Source organism: Pteropus medius, unplaced genomic scaffold, assembly GCF_902729225.1.
Source record: "Pteropus medius unplaced genomic scaffold, Ma_sr-lr_union100, whole genome shotgun sequence".
In the NCBI taxonomy this organism is placed as follows: domain Eukaryota; kingdom Metazoa; phylum Chordata; class Mammalia; order Chiroptera; family Pteropodidae; genus Pteropus; species Pteropus medius.
Window position 1 is genome coordinate 8,605,522 of NW_024340696.1, and position 18,778 is coordinate 8,624,299.

The 18,778-nt window shown below is 34.4% G+C and overlaps 1 protein-coding gene across 1 annotated transcript in view; it reads right to left on the reverse strand.

Moving 5' to 3' along the window:
* Nucleotides 1-18,778, reverse strand: part of DCDC1 (doublecortin domain containing 1) — a 367,143-nt gene that overhangs the window by 151,991 nt on the left and 196,374 nt on the right. The window contains exons 15-17 of the mRNA XM_039866324.1: nt 12,854-12,988; nt 10,200-10,318; nt 2,199-2,259 (exon numbers count right to left, since the gene is read on the reverse strand). Coding sequence (XP_039722258.1) covers nt 2,199-2,259; nt 10,200-10,318; nt 12,854-12,988 — 315 coding nt within the window. The remainder of the gene's footprint in view (nt 1-2,198; nt 2,260-10,199; nt 10,319-12,853; nt 12,989-18,778) is intronic.

An 18,778-nucleotide genomic window follows, 5' to 3' on the forward strand; every position in this document is an offset into this window, starting at 1 on the left:
CTGCCACAAATCAAGGAAGGCCCGGACTACCAGAGGACGGAAGAGGAAAGGAAGGATCCTTCAAATGGAGCACTGCATTGCCAACACCTGGATTTCAGACTCCTAACCTCCAGAACAGTGAGAGAATAAATTTCTGTTGTTTTGAGGCACTCAGTTTATACTTTGTTACAACAGCTCTAAAAAATTAATACCCCGTGTATGTACAGTTTCATTCATCTAAGTAACGTAGCAGTTCTGAAATCATGACGGTAGAATTCTGAGGCAAACACTGACAGATACCATGTGATTAATCTAATTTTTGCATTTCTTAAGTACCAATGGTTGATTAACATTTCATTTAGACTTGAAATCATAGAACAGGAAGGAAATCTTGAGAATTCGAGGCCAATATCCTCAATTTACTAAAGCCATTTCTTATATAAGCATAATACGCATTCAGAAGAGTACATAAATCATAAATGCAACCATGCAATCCATTTCGCATAGTGAATGCCTGTTTAACTAACCATCCAGGTCAAAAAAAAGAGCACCTCACGATACACTTGCAGTGCGCCTCATGCCACCTTTCAGTCACCGACCTCCTTCAACTATATCCACTCTCCTGACTTCTAACACAATAGATTTGTGGTTTTGTCTGGCATTAAAGTTTAAGTAACTGCAATCATATAGTGTGTATTCTCCTGCATCTGCTTTCTTTTGTTCACCATTATATTTGTGATATTCGTATACATTGTTATGGTAATTGTAGTTTGTCCATTGGCTGTTGCTATACTCCAAGGTCAAAAAACTATGGCCCGTGAGCCAAATCTGACCAACCACGGTTTCTGAGAAAAAAGTCTTATTGAAACACAGCCACACCATTCATTTACACATTGTCTGTGGCTGCTTTTATGCCACAAAGGCAGGGCTGAGACACTGGAATAGCAACTGTATAGCTCACAAAGCCCCGAATATTTAGTATTTGGCCCTTTATAGAAGTTATCCAACTCTGCTATATTCCATGGAATATATATACCACAATTTATTTATCCATTCTACTGCTGATAAGCATATGAGTTATCCTCCACTGAGGCTACTGCAATTAGTGCTTACTATGAACATTTTAGTAAATATCTTTTTCTTAAGATATCCAAGTACTTCTGTTTAGCATTAAACGAGAAAGGGAATTGCTGGACCGCAGAGACATGCTCAACTTTAGTAGATATCGCCAGCTCTCCAAAGTGCCAATTTCCTCATTTTAATGAATAAGAAAACCGATATGGATATTGAAAAGATATCTGTATTCCCATGTTTGTTGCAGCATTATTTACAACAGCCAAGATACAGAAACAATCTATGTACCTAAGGGTTCAGCAATGGGTGAATGGATAAAGAAGACGTGGTATACATTTTATTTATATTTATATATACACACACAACAGAATTTTATTCAGCCATGAGAAAGAAGGCCTGCCACTTTTAACAGCAGGGAAATACCTTGAAGGCATTATGCTATGTGAGATAAGTCAGACAGAGAAAGACAAATACTACATAATATCACTTATATGTGGAATCTAAAAAAACTAAACTCATTGAAACAGAGAATAGTGGTTACCAGGGAGGTAGGGCAATTGTGGAGATGTTAAGGATACAAATTTGCAACTAGTAGATAAATGAGTTCTAGAGATCTAATGCACAGCACAGTGATTATAATCAACAATACATCAACAATAATGTATTATAAACTTCAAAGTTGTTAAGAGAGTAGACCTTAATCTTACTACAAAAAAAGGAATAATCATTACGTGCTAGAGGTATTATCTAATGCTATGGTGGTAATCATATTGCAATATATACATGTAACAAATCAATACATTGTATACTTTAAACTTATACAATATTATATGTTAACTATATCTCAAGGAAAAAAAATAAATTTAAAATAAAAAAAAAAAGAAAGAAAACTGATGCCCCAAAATGCTGGATTGTTTCATAGCAATATATTAGAGAAAATTATTTTTGGCTTTGGAGAACTTGTGTTTTAGTCAAACAAAACCTCAAAGGAAAGTATTAAGTTAAATTCTAAACTTCTGGGCACAGAGTAAAATCATTTATGCAGAAAAAGCATTTCTTACTCTCAACAATAGACAGTGTATTTTATACAAATCTAGAAACAGAAAAACTCAGGAATAAAAGCTGTGGCTTTATGAAGTCCTTACTTTAGAATAAATGCAGCCGTCAGTTCCAAACACCCACTTCTGAGAATCATCTTCTTTATGTCTGTAATGAAAATGTAATTTAGAGATTGACAACTTTCTTCCACACTGAAACGTTTTGTAGGTTTCAAATAAAAGCAATATTTTCCATATCGCCTGGCAGGAGGATTCTACCATCACTGCTACCTCAGGAGCCAAAGCCTTCCCTGAGACAACCAATTTCTTTGATGTCCAAAGTACTGTCGGGGAGTGTGTGATGGTGGCGGGGCGGGGGGATGTGTGTGGGTGTGGGTGCGGGGAGAGTGGATGGGTGTATTACCAACGGTAATGGTGATTAAGAATTTGAAAATAAATATTATAGAAATTTAATATAGAATTTAATATAGAAATATTATAGAAATTTGAAAATAAATATTATAGAAAATAGATCTTTGAGAAATTTCTGTCTCAAAGATCCTAGTGAGACAGAAAGAAAGGGGTTTAATTGAGTATAAGGATTAAGAAAATGGGTTGCAAAATGATACCATGGAAAATTAGAAACCTCGGGTACCTGTTTCTGAAAAGACGAAAAAATTTTATTAAGAAATATCAAAATTTCTGAGCTAAGTCTGAGTAAGAAAGGAAAAACTAAAATGTGATGAAGTTAATCATGCCTAAATTAACTACTCATCTATTCATTAATATTTAGAACCTTACAAAAGTAAGGGAAATGAATTAAATTAAGTGTGATGGGATGTTAAACAAGACTTTTCCTACTGCCTCTGAGTTTTGACAGAAACATCAATGGTTGAGAATCAGAGGTGTCAGGTAATGCTCTATTCTAAAGTAAGGTGCTCTCTGATCCAGAAAGAACATATAAAGGCAGCAGCCCAAAACTGGTTCTGTGAGCATTAGCCTCTCATCCACGTCCAGTTTACAGAAGAAAATGTGAAGAATTCTTAGCCATGTTGAAACGAGTGCTTGATAATAACGAATGTCTCTAGGCCCCTTTCCTCAGATTTTGATTCTGAAGGTCTGGACTTCTAAGAAATCTACATTATTAGGTATTATAAGTGATTTCAATTATAAGAACTCTGGAGAGTTTGGATGTGTAGAACTATGGACCCAATTTGGGAAGCACTGCTAGAGTGATGAGAGCAGGTGGGGGAAGAAAAGCATTGTAAAAGGAGAACTGATTTGGTGATTGAATAAATAGGGTGGAGGTTAGAGAGAGTAGGCAGTTAATTCTCAGATGTCAAATTTGGATTTAAAAAAAAGAGAAACACTATTAAAAGAAAGTGAAATTAGAACGGAGGAGAGGGGAGCAGATATGTGAGAAAAGATGAAGAGTTCTAATACTTATGTAAGATTTTTTTTTAAAACATCATTTAAGTTATGACTAATACCTAAGCAAAGAATCCCATTCTCAGGCTTTAGATAAATATAATTGTTGCTCAATTTCAGCACTGGGTAGAGTGAGAGAGGTATTGGTGGGGAGTCATGGCAGTCTTTCTAGAGATCTTTTTATATTGTAATTAATAAAAGAAAAAAAGAAAGTTTTATAAAAAATTTTTGTCTTAAGGTCCAGAACTAAAATTTAGAATTATAATAATGCTTTGAAATACTCCATTTATCAGAAGGAAGACATCCCATGGCCACAGTTCAGTTTGGAGAAAATTTCACAGGCTAATGTTCATCATTTCCAAGTTGACTGAAAGGAGGACCTTCACTGTGCTTCACAATGACAAATCTATTTTCCTAGACAGCTTCAAATGGCTCTGGTGTCTTCTGATGCTACCGGACCAAAAGTAGAATCCATAGAAAAAGGGGGAAAGAGATTTCTCCTCCATGATTCTTAACACAGCAAGAGTAGAGATAAGAAGCTTCATCCATCAATCCACATACTGTAAAATTACACATGGGCAATTTTCTTTTAGATGTCGACATTTTCAATGGTGTTATCTATATGTTTGAATATTACTTAAAAGTCCAATGCCCAGCAAACAATTCCTTCTATACTGTGTACTCACTGGAGTCTGTCACTCTGTTTTAATCTCTTAGCCTCCCCTAAACTTTTAGACTTACCAAGAAAATAATTTTCAGTCTCTCTGACAACCTGGTAATGTGCTGTCTGTTTACTTGTCTATCTTTCCATTTCTGCATCTAGCATTACACAGATACACTTGTTAATTGTATTTAATGATGTCCTTAAAGCAGTGTTTGTTTAACCTAGTCTAAATTAATGTTGGCTCACTCCATTTCCAGCAAGACGTAAGTGGCAAAAAAAAAAAAAAGTAGATGCAAAAAACCATAACAGTAAATATTACCAGACAGGTAGCAGAAATGAATAAAGCAACCAAGAGCTAGTGTGAGAACTGCTACTGAGAATGGTGGAGAATAGAGCCAACTGGAGGTACATGTTCCATCTAAAGGGAGAATCCGTCCCACATGACTGGTGTCATGAGAGAATGAAAGTTCAGTGCTGCCCATTCTTCTGATATTTTTCAAGAAAAAAAAAACCAAAAACAGAAATATATATTTTTGTGTGTGTGAAATCTCCCCATTTCTATAGGCTCACAACTAATTTTAAAAATTTAATGATGTGAAGGCCAAACAAAAGCTATATGTTTCCAGTATTTAGTCTAATTTAACCTCTGTATGTGGATGTGTGTGTGTGTGTGTGTGTGTGTGTGTGTGTGTGACTTTAATTAGTTTATAAAAGACTGGATCCTACATATTCACATTCTTTAAAAATGAAGCAAAATCAAGATTAAATGGTAGCCTAAAAAAGAATTTTGTCTCAATTGGTTTGTCCTTAAGACTTCCAAAATATCTTTTGCAAAGTACAAATTAGTAGTTGATAGATGGTCACGGGGATGGGGAGCACGGCATAGTGAATGCAGTTAGTATTAATGTAATGGCTAGGTGGAGAGCCAGAGGAGAGACAGAGAAATTAGGGAGATCATTTCATAAACTATATAAATGTCTAACCAATGTACTGTACACCTGAAACTAATAAAATAAAAATTTTTTAAAAAGTACCTTTGATTTTGGAGTTTATGATTTTTATAATTATTCTATAATTTTCAAATCGCTTGGTAATGACATTGTTGTCTTGCTTTTCATCCACTCATAGTCAGATCACAGAAAAAATATAAAAAGACAAATATGTGCAAGTGCTTGCTATATTGAATAAGAATAAGATGAGTGACACCAAATGAGACATAAATGAACTAATGAGGCATGATATGTTTACAATATTATTTTGCAAGTTGTCAGGTTGCTGCTTTAAGTGCTAGTTCTATTACTTTTAGCATATAAAAGGCTATATCTTGATTCATAGCATTGTTAAAATTACATTATACTACTTAGGAGAAGAGAAAAAATGTTTGTCTCCAGAAGTTGCTGTCATATGAGGATATTTATTACTATTTACAATGAGATAGGGATATTTAAAAAAAAAGTTATACAGGCACTTCAGTTGCTTGGAAAAGATAAATATATTTGAAAGTATATACCCAGAGGTTAGGTAAGTTCTAAAAGTCTTGGTCCTTACTGCTTTCTGAAAAACAAAATGTAGCTTTGCATTTAATGAGAATCTTCAGTTTTCTAGATTTTCTGCTATTACTCCTGAATCTTGCAGTAGATTTTGTTTCCCAAATAAGGGCAAGTTTCATCAATATAAAGGCAAATGATCCTCATTTGCATAGGGATCCTCCCTTTCTCCTGCCCATCTCTCCCTCTCCCTCTTATTTTCTAAAGTAAACCACATCCTTTCTTGTAAACAAAGATTTTTCAAGTAAAACCACATTTTTATTTTCTAAATTATCATCTCTTTCCTTGCCCAAGCTTTAGTTTCTATAGGCAACAAGGACATAGAGTTTGTGGCTTCAGTCCCACCCAATTCAATTCTGTGACAATCCTGGCCAGGGTAGGAAGTAAACTTCAGTGAGCTAAGACCACATCGACACTAGTTTAGTATCCATTTGGCCCCAGGGAGAGCCCTGGGCATGAAGAGCATATTCATCAAGCGATATATAAAACCTTTCCAAACACGTGCCATTTTGACCTGGCCTGTTGACCAAGTCTCTCACTGACAGTGGCCTTCCCTCACCATTCCCCTCTAAGGTAACTATTTAGTCATTCTTTACCCATCGTTCTTATTTTTTGTTTGTTTTATTTTCTTAGTTTGTTTTTTATACCTTTTAAAAACAGCTTTATTGAGAAATAGTTGACATACAACATTATAAAATACTATACAATTGACAGGCATATATTTAAAGTATAAAATTTGATAAGTTTTGAAACGTATATTCCTGCTAAAGCATCACAACAATCAAGATAATGAACATATCCATATCCATTACACTCAGAAAATTACACCCAAAGTTTCTTTGTACCCCTTTGCAATCCTTCCTTTTTATCCCACCTTTCTAAACCCTGATCTGCTTTCTAGATTAGTTAGCATTTTTTAAAGTCATATAAATGGAATCAAAGAATATATGCTCTTTTTGGTTTTGCAACTTTCCCTAAATATAATTACTTTAAGATTTATCCACATTGTTGCATGCATGTATCAAGAGTTTATTCCTTTTATTTCTGAGTAATATTTTATCTAGAGATATTATATTTACCTATTCACCTATGGATGGGCATTTGCGTTGTTTCCAGGTTTTACTTTGGTCTTTAGAAATAAAGTTGCTATGAATATTTGCGTTCAAGTCTTTGTAAGGACATATGCTTTCATTTCTCTTGAGTAAATTTCTAGGAGTGTAATGGCTAGGAAATAAGGTAGATACATGCTTATATTTTAGAAAAGTAACAACCGTTTTCCAAAGGGACTGAACCATTTTATATTTCTACCAACTACACGTGAGAGTTCCACTTGCTGCACATCCTCATCAACATTTGGGCATGGTCAGTCTTAAACATTAGCCATTCTACTACATACGCAGTGGTACTTCATTAGGGGTTTATTTTGCATCCCCTTAACGATTAATGATGTTGAGCATCTTTTCATATGCCAACTGCATACTTTCCTGTCAAAGTATCTTTTCAAATAATTTATCTGCCATGTTTTCTTGAGTTGTATGTGTGAATTTTGTAAACATATGTTATTTACAAATATTTTCTCCTTGTGTGTAGCTTGTCTTATCTTTCTCTTGGCAATGTCTTTCAAAGAGCAGAATTTCTTAATTTTAATTAAGTTCAATTGGTCAATTTATATTTTTGTGAATCATGTCTAAGAAAGTTTTACTTAATACAAGATCATAAATATTTTCTCCTGTTTTCACTTAAAATATTTAAAGTTTTAGGTTTTATATTTAGGTCTATGAATCATTTTGAGTTAATTACTCTTTATGGTATGAGGTATAAATCAAAGTTCTTTTTTTGCACATGAATATCCAATCATTCCATCACCATTTGTTTTAAAAAAAAATGCTTTCTCCACTGAATTTTCCTTGCACTTTTGTTAAAAATCAATTCACCACGTATGTATAGGTCTATTTCTAGATGCTCTATTCTGTTCCATTGATCTAATTGTCTACTTCAGTGCCAAGAGCATGCCATTCTGATCACTGCGGTTTTATAATAAGTCTTTTCAGGTAAAATAGGCCTTCTGGCCTTGTTCTTTTTCAAAATTGTTTTGACTATTTTAGGTCCTTTGAATTTCTACATGAATTTTACAATCAGCTTGATAATTTCTGTAAAAGAAATCTACCGGGCTTTTGATTGAAATTGCATTAAATCTAGAGATCAATTTGAGGAGAATGAACATCACAACAATATTGACTCTTTCAATCCATGACACATACTATATACCTGCATTTATTCGGTCTTCTTAAATTTCACTCGGCAACGTTTTGCAGTCTTGCAACATATTTTGTCTGATTTATTCTTAAGCATATAATATTTTTGATGTTATTTTTAAATTTTAATTTCCAATCATTCGTTCCTAGTATATAGCAATATAACCAATATTATCTATTGATCTTGAGCCTTCAAACTCGTTAAACTCATTTATTAGTTCTATTTAGAACTTTTCGTAGATTTTATAGTATTTTCCACATAGAAAATGTCATTCCAAAATACAGACGGGTTTACTTCTTCAATTCCTATCTAGATGCGTTTTATTTCTTTTCCTTTTCTTCTTACAATGGTTAAACATTTCCATGCAATGCTGAATAGCAATAGGCAGAGTGGACAGCCTTGCCTTGTTCCTTATCTCAGGGAGAAAGCATTCAGTCTTTTACCATTAAGTGTGTTAGCTGTAGGTTTTTCATAGACATCCTTGGTCATGTTGACACAGTTCCTTTCTATTCAACTTTCGAGAGTTTTCATTAGGGATGAATGTGTTGACTTTTGTTAAAAGATTTTTCTATACCTATTTAGATATTCATGTAATTTTTTCCTTTTTAGTCTGACAACATGATGATTTACATGATTGATTTTCAAATGTTAAACCAACTTTGCTTTCCTTGGAATAAACCTCACTTGGTCAATGATATAGCACCTTTTTAAAAATAATTGTTTTATTCAATTTGCTAAAATTTTCTTAATTTTTTTGCATTTATGTTCATGAGGAAGACTGGTCTATCATTTTCTTGTAATGTCTTTTGTTTTTATCAGAGTAATGCTGGCCTCATAGAATGAGTTGAGCAGTAGTATTCTCTCTTATAATATTTTCTGGATGAGACTGTGTAGGATTGGTATTATTTTTTGCTAAAATGTTTGGTAGAATTCTTCAGTGAAGCTGGTCAAACCATCTGGGCCTGCAGTTTTTGTCGTGGGGAAGATTAACTAAACAATCCATTCCTTTAAGAGATATAGGACTATTCAGGTTACCTATTTCTTCTTCATAGACATTGGTAGTTTGTGCCTTTTAAGGAATTGGTCTTTAATATGTAAGTTGACAAATTTATTGGCACACAGGTATTCAAAATATTCACTTAGCATCCCTTTAGTAACTGTGTGATATCACCTCTCTCTTTCCTAATACTGCTAATTTGTGTCCTTTTCCTTTATTTTCTGAACAGCGTGACTAGAGGTTTATCAGTTTTTTATCTTTTAAAAAAACTACCTTTTAACTTCATTGGTTTTCTCTATTTTCCTGTTTTCCATTTCATTATTTCCACTCTTCTATTATTCCCTTTCTTCTCTTCACTTTGATTTTTTTTCTTCTTGCTCTACTTTCTTAAAATGGAATCTAAGGTCACTGATTTGGTATCTTTCTTCTTTCCTTATATAGGTATTTACATAGAAATCTTCTCTTCTGCACTAGCTGCTGGGCTAGTTTCTCTGGTGCCTAAGTACCCTAGTTCTGGTTTCAGCCCTAAGCACATCCTAACTGCCTATCCAGTCAGAAGTAGTTGAGTAATAGCTAAGTCCTGAAGTTCAACAGGACTTATTTTTTGTCAACACAGGTGAAATCAGAAGATAAATGAGCAAGAAAAAAGAAAACATCTAGAAAACAATATGTCCAGACTGCTGAATATAAATCAACTTTCTTCTTCATAGCTAAATTTTAACATTTATTTTTAAATTTTAATTTTATAATCCTCCCAGTCAGAAGAAATCAACAGGAAGGACACTTTCAGTGCCTTATAAGCTAGCATCAATTCGTACTTTCAGTTTCTTACAAGCCAGTTTAACATTTTATATTTAAAAGATGGAGAAAAAGCTAGGAATACACACAGAACATGACATTTTTTAAATTCATAATCAAAATAGATACAAAGAAATGAGTTCCAATAATAATAGAGTAAAGCAGCAACTTCTCTGCAACATAGGTACATGCTGGAGGCCCACAATTCACTTTTTAACATATCTAAGAAACACTATCAAACTGAGTGGGATATATTTTCAAGCTTATTTTAGATTAGGAAAATTAATATTGATATTATGAACACAAATTTAAATGCCTAATGAATATTCCATCTAAGCCAAGACGCATCATGATTTGACTCCTCAGAAATCTTAAAATTAACATTTATTGTTTTGAGCTAAATAGCTCATAAGCATTACCTTTTCTGTAGGATTAATTTATATCCTTCTAGTGATGTTCCCTCAGTGGCCTCGATTCTGATGGAATGACCAATAGCTAGGCAGCCCTGAGTGATTGCTCGGCTCAGGATCATTCCAGTCTTCCAATGAATAGAGAGAGGAGAAAGGTCTAAATAAGTTAAAAGAACCAGAAAATCCAACAATGTGTCACAAATAGTGAGGTCATTATGCCTGGATAACCCTGGATATTAACAGTTGCCGAAACTGAAACACTACCCACAACTTAGCAGTCAGTGAGCCCTGCTCAGAACCAGTGATCTTCTCTGTCCGACAAGGGTGGCATTTTATAGTTCAGTGCAAAAGAAAACAGACCTTGATATCTTCATTTGTCCTTTTTTTCTGTGCATATTTCACAGTGCAACGATTTGGGGTCCATCACGTGTCACTTGTTATAGTTATAACTACAGAGCTTACTAGAAAAATATGTATGCACAGAAAAAAAGTGCAGTGAACTGAAAAGATTGAAACAAATCTATAACCTTCATACCAATTTAAAGTTTTACCCTGGGTCTAAATACCATGGGTTAAACATTTTAAGGTAGTTTGTGAGTCGCTTTCGTTTTTAATGTTAGGATTCTCTAATAAGGAAATTAATTTGGAATATTGTTTGAACGGTCATGTAACTTTTTTTTACTTAGTGAATAAAAAACTTTTAAATAAGTGACAATCACTGAAGAATTTATTTAGACATATTGAGAATTCATGGCATGCAAAATTCTCTACCTTAACAAATAAAAAGATTTATCTTGAAAAAATGGAGTGTTCAATCTAAAAAGATTTTCAACAATTGGTTTGTTTTTAGCATGTAACTTTGATTTCTCGTGTTTTTGTGTAGGAAAGAAATATACGATGACTTAAGAAAAGTGTTGTTTTATTTTTTAGTTTTGGTTCCAATAAGCACTGAACAGAATCTTCATTTGATCCTGCTTCTCTTACAGAAAGGAAACTGCTTGAGGTGAGAAGAAGAATCATCATTCATTAAGCACTTTCTGTATACCAGATACTATACTTGAACTTCACACATGCTTTCTCATTTAATCTCCACAGTAACTGTGCAAGACAGGTATGATTAACTTCATTATATAGCTAAGGATACAGTGGCTCGATGCAGCTAAGTAACTTTCCTAAGATCACACAAAAGGGTCTAACTCTGATCTATCTAACTCCAAAATCCACACTCTTTTCAGTAAGCATTTCAATTATGTTTGAAGAAATTTGAGACAAGTACAGGTTGTTTTATCTCATAAAATTCTAGAAACAGAAACCACACAATTACAGAATATGAGAGCTAGGAAAGAGCCTTCCATATCTACTGGTGCAACTCTGTAGACGGAAAGGCTAAGGCCCAGATACAGTATGTTACTTACCCGAGGTCACACAGTGTGCAGTGGCAGTGCTAAGATTAAAAGTTTTCCATCATGCTCATAAGTTGGTCAAATACAGAGCAGTGTTTAATATTACAGTGAAAAGGTACATGTTTTGAAGTCATACTAAGAATCCTTTTTCTACCACTTACTAGATGCAGTTTTTTTGGCTATATAATGAAAATCTGCACAATTTTAATAAGATTAAATGAGATAATAAATGTGTACATGCCTAACATATAGCAGACGTTTAACAAAATGACATATAGTTATTAAATCAGAAACAAAAAAAAATTAGAAAGGGCTAGTACTTAACAGTCTCCACATTGGAAGAAGATTTAAGAAATATTTCATCTAACTTCATTCTGCCTTGTTATATAAAATGAATACTATATCTTAGTATCTTTGTGTCTTAATTACTCTATATATTTGTTTTTAACTTTCAGAGAATCAAAAATAACTATTAAGGGCAATTTAAAATTTAACTTGAGAATAGTTTCAAACCTCTTCATCTCCCCACCCCCCGCCCCCAAAAAAAACCCAGAAAAACAAACAAAGTAGCAGCAAACTTGCCTGGGTGACTCTGTAACCCATGTAAGTGCTAAGAAGAAACAAAAATGGTCTATAGGGCAAAGGGAGACACGAGAAGGGTGGATACAAGCTGCACCATCTTTCCAAACGTAAATATTCAGTGGCAATTCCAAAACATATTTTAACAGTAAGAGGGAAGGGGCGGGCAATTATCTGTTCTCAATTTAAGTCAGTTCCAACAGTAGAAGAACAAAGTAAAAAATTAAACAGTGACAATTCACAGGTATAAATGTGTTAGGCATTGTTCACATTTTATACTCAGGGTTTTTCTTCTAAAACTTCTTACAAAGACTATATTCCATTATTATAACGGTGCTAACCTATCAGGCTCCAAGAAGCATAACAATGAAGATGAGGAGTGGAAGCAAATGACATCCAGATAAATCTCATGAAAACGGTGACTCTGTGGACTATCCATAAGCTCTCTGTTGAGTTTATGAACTAATCAGCACACCTAAAAGTGAACTGAATGCTCACACGGGATCTACGGAAGTCCTCTGCACCAGACAAAACAAGTACAGAAAAGTAGCATTTTAACAGCCAACAATTTATCCCACTTTCACTTGCATGCTGGTGGGGATGAGGGTACGGGGGCTGGAGCAGCATGGTGAGCCAGCAAACCCGGAAAGTCACTCAGGGAGAGCAGTCACTTTTGGGTACCTTCGTGATCAGCCACACACTGGCTGCAGGCCACAGGGTCGACGGCACCATCTGACTTCTGTGGTTCACTTCACTACTTGAAGAACTCCGCTTTTCCGTGGAAACAGAGGCATGAAGGACAACATTGGGATCCACCTATACCATGAGGAGAAGTGTGCGTTTTTAACTTATACTCTGAAAGTTAACCTTCCCCAATACACTTATCCAAAATAAGTTCCCTAGAATGTTATGTCTCTGATTGAGAAGGTCTCTTTTGAAAGAGTAGTACTCAACCCCATTTAATTTAATCCTATTAATTGTGGTTGAGCTCCAGTTCTGATATTCAAGGCCCTAGACTGTGCAGGGCATTACAAAATATTTTTCCTGCTCTAAAGAAACTCACAACAGTAGAGACAATAATACACACACACACACACACACACACACACACACACACACACGGTTTCGTATTAAGCTCCATATGGATGATTAAATAGTAATACTATAGGTATTTAAAGAATGGTAGGCTCATTTCTGCTGGAGGAATAGAAAGTGGAGTATCTTGAAAGAAGTTAACATCTGGACCAGGCCTTAAAGGATGCAGACAGTTTGAAAGGAATAATGAAGAATATAAAGGTATTACAAGCAAAGGTAAGGAAGTATAATCAACGTGTCTTAGGATTTGTTGATAGGCTCAAAAGGTAAATTTGGCCAGACTGTAGAAGGTGTCAAGTACAAGGCTATGGAGTTAGATGTTAGTAGGGAGCCAGTGAAAGCTTTCAAACAAGAGGGATTGGATTACAGCAAAGTTTAGTAAGGCTGATCTGGCAAGGGTAGGCATACTGGATTGCAGAAGAGAGACATTAAAAGCAAAGAGAACAGTTAGGAGTCCACAAAATCTCCCAAGAACAAAAGGATATGAGTTGAGACTTTGGTGATAGTTGTAAAAATGAACAGAAGGGGACTGACTGGGAAGACATTCCATCCATGTTTATTATCAGATTACATACATTAATGATACTGTACACCTTCTACTGTTTCACGCTTAGACTTGAATGTCAAATTAATAGGCATTCGTGTCACCTGTAGGAATTCTATTACTTCGTGTTTACCAAACTTTATCTCCCAACTTATAAGATCACTTTCTTGGAATAATCATGCTAAGTTTTTAAGCACCAATATTTATTTATGTAAGATTATGGGAATAAGCTTGTTTATGCTTTAAACCCAATGAATGATGTTGCTTCAAGACTAAAATGTCTACTCCAAATCGGTGCTAATACTAAATAGTTGTTGGGTAGAAAATGGGTTTTTTTAAATACAAAAATTAAATGATAATTTTAAAAGTGATATTTTTTAAATGTGATCAGGCAATAACAAAAAAGGGCACAACTACTATATCTGGTAATTATTCCATAACTCCTGAAGAGAAGAAAATGTCAGATGACTCCTATACATGAAAATAAAATTTAAAAAATACAGCAATCCCACTGCATAAGCAGATTTGACCTACAGTTCTGTGATTGTGTGTTCCCCAGTTAGCCAGTAGAGAGGCTGGATTCCAGAGGGGAATCCCCCACAGTTTCTGAACAATGACAAACTATATTCTGCTAATCCACCCGCCACAGGACTCAGCATTTAAAGTAACAACTCTTACTCAACCTCCTAACTTCAAGTTGCCATTGTCCTCAAAACTCTCCTCTGTCACTGGGAAGAAGATTGTTTTGACTGGAATTAGTCAGACAGAAGAAACGTACTGCCAACTGCTTCTTTGTATAGCACCTGCTGCCAGCGCCTAAATTCTTGTTATCTCCACAACATGGTTTAATCTTTTAACAGTTGGCTTATTGGTGAGAGCAAAGGGGTCCTTTGTGTCTGTCTTGGGTTGGCACCCAGTATTAACACCATGCTGTTCTTCGAGAGATATTTTGCTGGACAGTTCCCAAGTGATTCTACATAGACCAGACACAGCCAGGCCCACTAACTCAACTTCATTTTGTGTTATGAAAAGGAAAAAAAAAATCCTGCCAAGTCTGGGGATCTGATACACTTAAAAGTGACAATGGCCATTAAATTTCTCTTTGTGACTTCACCTTCTTTGTTCTTTTTAATTTAATCTGATAGCTTAGCTTTAGACCTAATGTTTATGAAGGTGGAGGAAGATAAAAACTATGAAAACGAATTCAGCAAAGTGCTTTGAAAATCTACAACATAATATACTGTGTGTGTATGCACATGCATGCACATGCATACATGGGTATGTATATAAAAGCATTTATGTTGAGACTGGTTTCTAAATACATACCATCATATATGTTATTAGAAAACCTTTTTAAGTCTTGTTGAGAATCAAAAAAGGTAATTCTCTTTATTCTTTTGTATACTTATATATAGCTTCTTTAAATGACCATTATAATTTTGCTTGTCTGAATAAACTGTGCTAATATAGAAGCTGCCAGTGATAAAAATGATGCCTACACGTGATGGGGCAGTTAAAACTTCTTGTTTAATTTTCTTTTTCCAAATCACTAATAAAAGCGGAGTAGACTTCAAAATCCCTGTGCAAATTCAAAACAATAAGGGAACCATTTGTCTTTTCTTGCAGATGCACTGATAAACAAAATATAAAACGATATTGAATCTTGAAAGAAGCTCATAGAGCACAATCTTCAATTTAAACAAACTGTTTATGCCATAGAAATTTTATAAAATTTTATACTTTTGGTAGAGAATTTAGGGCCAAGTTCATAATATTATACATAAATTAAAATCATAACTATAAAAATGTTCTAAAATTTCTTTCCTCCTGCCTCTGATGATCATTCCTACTAAATCCATTCTATAAATCTGTAGCTGATCAATCTTCCCACCTCTAAGGCCAAGAAAGTAACAGTGAGCAACATAGTTATGCAACCAAATAAGGCAAAATATCCAAGATCTAGGTAAGTAGTCCTCAAATAGCTTCCAATTATTGGTCTAAAACTAAGGAAGAGACTTGGGATTTTATTTAAAGTCCTGTGTCCTACTCTAATAACAATCAGTTTAAATTTTAAATTAAAATTTTGTATTTTTCACGGTATAAATTATTTGCAGAAAATGTTATTTCTCATTGACTTGATCTTCAAAGGAATAGGACGATAAAGAATTGTTTGCCTTTTCTCGGCCTTCTTTGTGACACACAGAATAATATATTCTGCTAGCATCCATGACTGCTGAATTTAAAAGTTAACTTGTAACAAGCATGTCATAATTCTAAAATCATAATTTGGTGTTTTTCTTACTCTTTCCATACTGAAAGTTATCACTAATATTCTGCTGATGTCTGAGCATACTAAAAGGCTAGAATCAAAATAAATTTCCTTTTCATTTGGCAAAATATATGACCTGCCAAATACTGGCGTCCATTTTTCTGCTGTTTTCCCATAATTAGGCATTCTTCAAACTATTCTTTTCATGATATTTTTCTTTTATATTAACTACCATGAAGTTTAAATCTCTTCCATTTCATGGAAACATATCATTTTATTGCCCTAAACTGGTGTCAATTTAAGTAACAATAGAGAACTGTTGAAAGATGTATTTGCCAAATTGTCCATTTGTAGTAGATTCCAAGTCTTTTTTCGAAATGAATAAAAGAGCAACAGGTCATAATTATCAAGGTTATATCTGTCTCCCACATTACTAATAGGGATTATATGCTCCCAATTTTTCTCTGTAGGAAAGGTCTGACTTGTCAATAAGAGATTTGAAAGAACAGTCAGGGGTTGGGCACTGATATCTCCATCTCAAGCCAATTTCAAAACGTATGCATCAAGAATATCGGTTTTTGCCTCCCACGTCTCTATGCCTGTTGTAATCCTCTTAGTGTCTTCCTTACTGCAATGAGCATCACGAGTCTATAGATACCCATTGCTTCTGCCTGAATCTCTCTTTAAAAGTGTTCCTTTTCTGGTTATTAAATTACTATTTCCAAAGCACTGATCACCTCTCTGTAATCAAAAGTATTTCTCTGAAAGGATTTTAAAGGTTTTTATAGCTAAGAGAGGGCCATTTTTCTTTGAAAGATTCTCTTTACTAGCCACTTTATCAAATTTTTGCTCTCTTATATTACTATTTTAGTTGGACTGAAATTTTATTCAAAACTAGTTTCTTCTTTCAAAATATAATACTGTACAAACTTTTAAGATGAGTGTTTCTTACTTTCACTGAATCATTAGAACCAATTAACAATGACGAAATAACTGTAGATTGTTATTCTATCATTTTTCAATATTGGAAAATATAGTTGATTTTAAGTCCGCATTTGGCTTAAAATCAAAGAGAAAAGCCTCCTCTGAGTTCTTTTCCTGTGATAACTCTTTGATATTTAATTTTTTTTCAGGCTTGAGCTGGTTTCTGTTGAATGAGTTAACTAACTAGTAAATTCAATTCCATCTAGCTAAATCTGAGCATCTAGATACTACAGCAGAGATAAGGATGATCAGGATGTCCTTCGCCCTCAAGGAATTTCTAACTAGCAGGGAGAATAAGAAAAGGATCGTTTGGGTTATCTTCCTAATACAAGGATCAAATCAGATCTTGCCTCTGCTTGATATTTCCAATGGTTCTGTTTTCTATAAAACATTCAGAATCCCTAACATTAAATTAAGGCCCTTTATGATTTGATCTCAACATTCTCAGTGAAATCTACTATTCTCCACCTTCTACCCCAATGTGATCTGAAATATGCTCAAACTTGGAGCACAAATTGACTTTGAATCATATCAAAAAAAATGTTTTAAGAGTTCAGTGTCATTGTAAATGGCACAGAATGGATGCAACGGAGTTATCAAGGCCAGAAACATCATGCCTGGTTTGGAGGTGGGGTTGGGGGGAAAAAAGGTTTAATGAAACAGGCACAAATCAGATAAGGCTGGAATAACGGGCAAGATTTCAACAAGCATTTATTGAATGCCAACTATATCATGCTAGGACATGGCACAAGGGTAAAAGAGAAGGCTGGGGGGTGGTGACAAAGAAAGAGAAGTTGAATTCCAGACAGAGAGATCCACATGGGCATAATAACGGAAATCATGGAGTGCTTTCAGAAAAAAACAAATGAACAATCTGGCTTGGCTAATACACAAAGAACATATTAAACAATAGAGAGACTTGCAAGATAGGTTATAGCTAAATTTAAAATATCATTCATGAAAAATGTATTGTGCACTCGCTCTACATTCGAGACTTTGTGCTAGTACTCCGGAATGCAAAGATGAGTAAGACGTAAGGTCTGCATCCAAAGAATTCTCAATTTAATGGAGGGGAAAGACACAAAAGCAAATAAATGCCTATACCAAAACTCGAAGAACAATTTTCAAAGGCCAACAAGGAGTTTTGATAATGCAAAATAATTTGAAGTTAATTCTCTCTGGAGTTGGTGAGAAGGCTTCATGGAAGAAGAGGAAGTTGAATAAAGCCTTAAGGCAAGGAATAGTAATGGTGCGGGATATTTCCCAGGCAAAGAATAACATATGCCAGGGTACGAGTATATCAAAGTGAAAAGCATGTTATGAGACACAATTTATTAGCTCTGACTGTAGGGTAGGGTACAACGAAGATCAAGAAGAGGAGAATATTGGAAAGGCAAATGGAGAATAAAGACTGAAGGAGAATCGTGGAAATCAATAAAGACCAGATGAAGATATGCAACCTCAGTAGGCGACAGCCAGACATACAAGTTTTTTGAGCAAGAAAATAAAATTGCAGCAAAAATAAAAAATGCAATGCCAACAGAATCAGAACTATGGTAAATAAGTCTAAATGCCAAATGAACATAAAACATAAAAGGTGTTACCATTCAGTTCATATTTATTTTCTAAATTTGCTCAAAAACAGAATTAGAAACAATTATTGATTTCCATCCTATTTTTATAATTATACTATTCAGATTTATATGCACCTTGA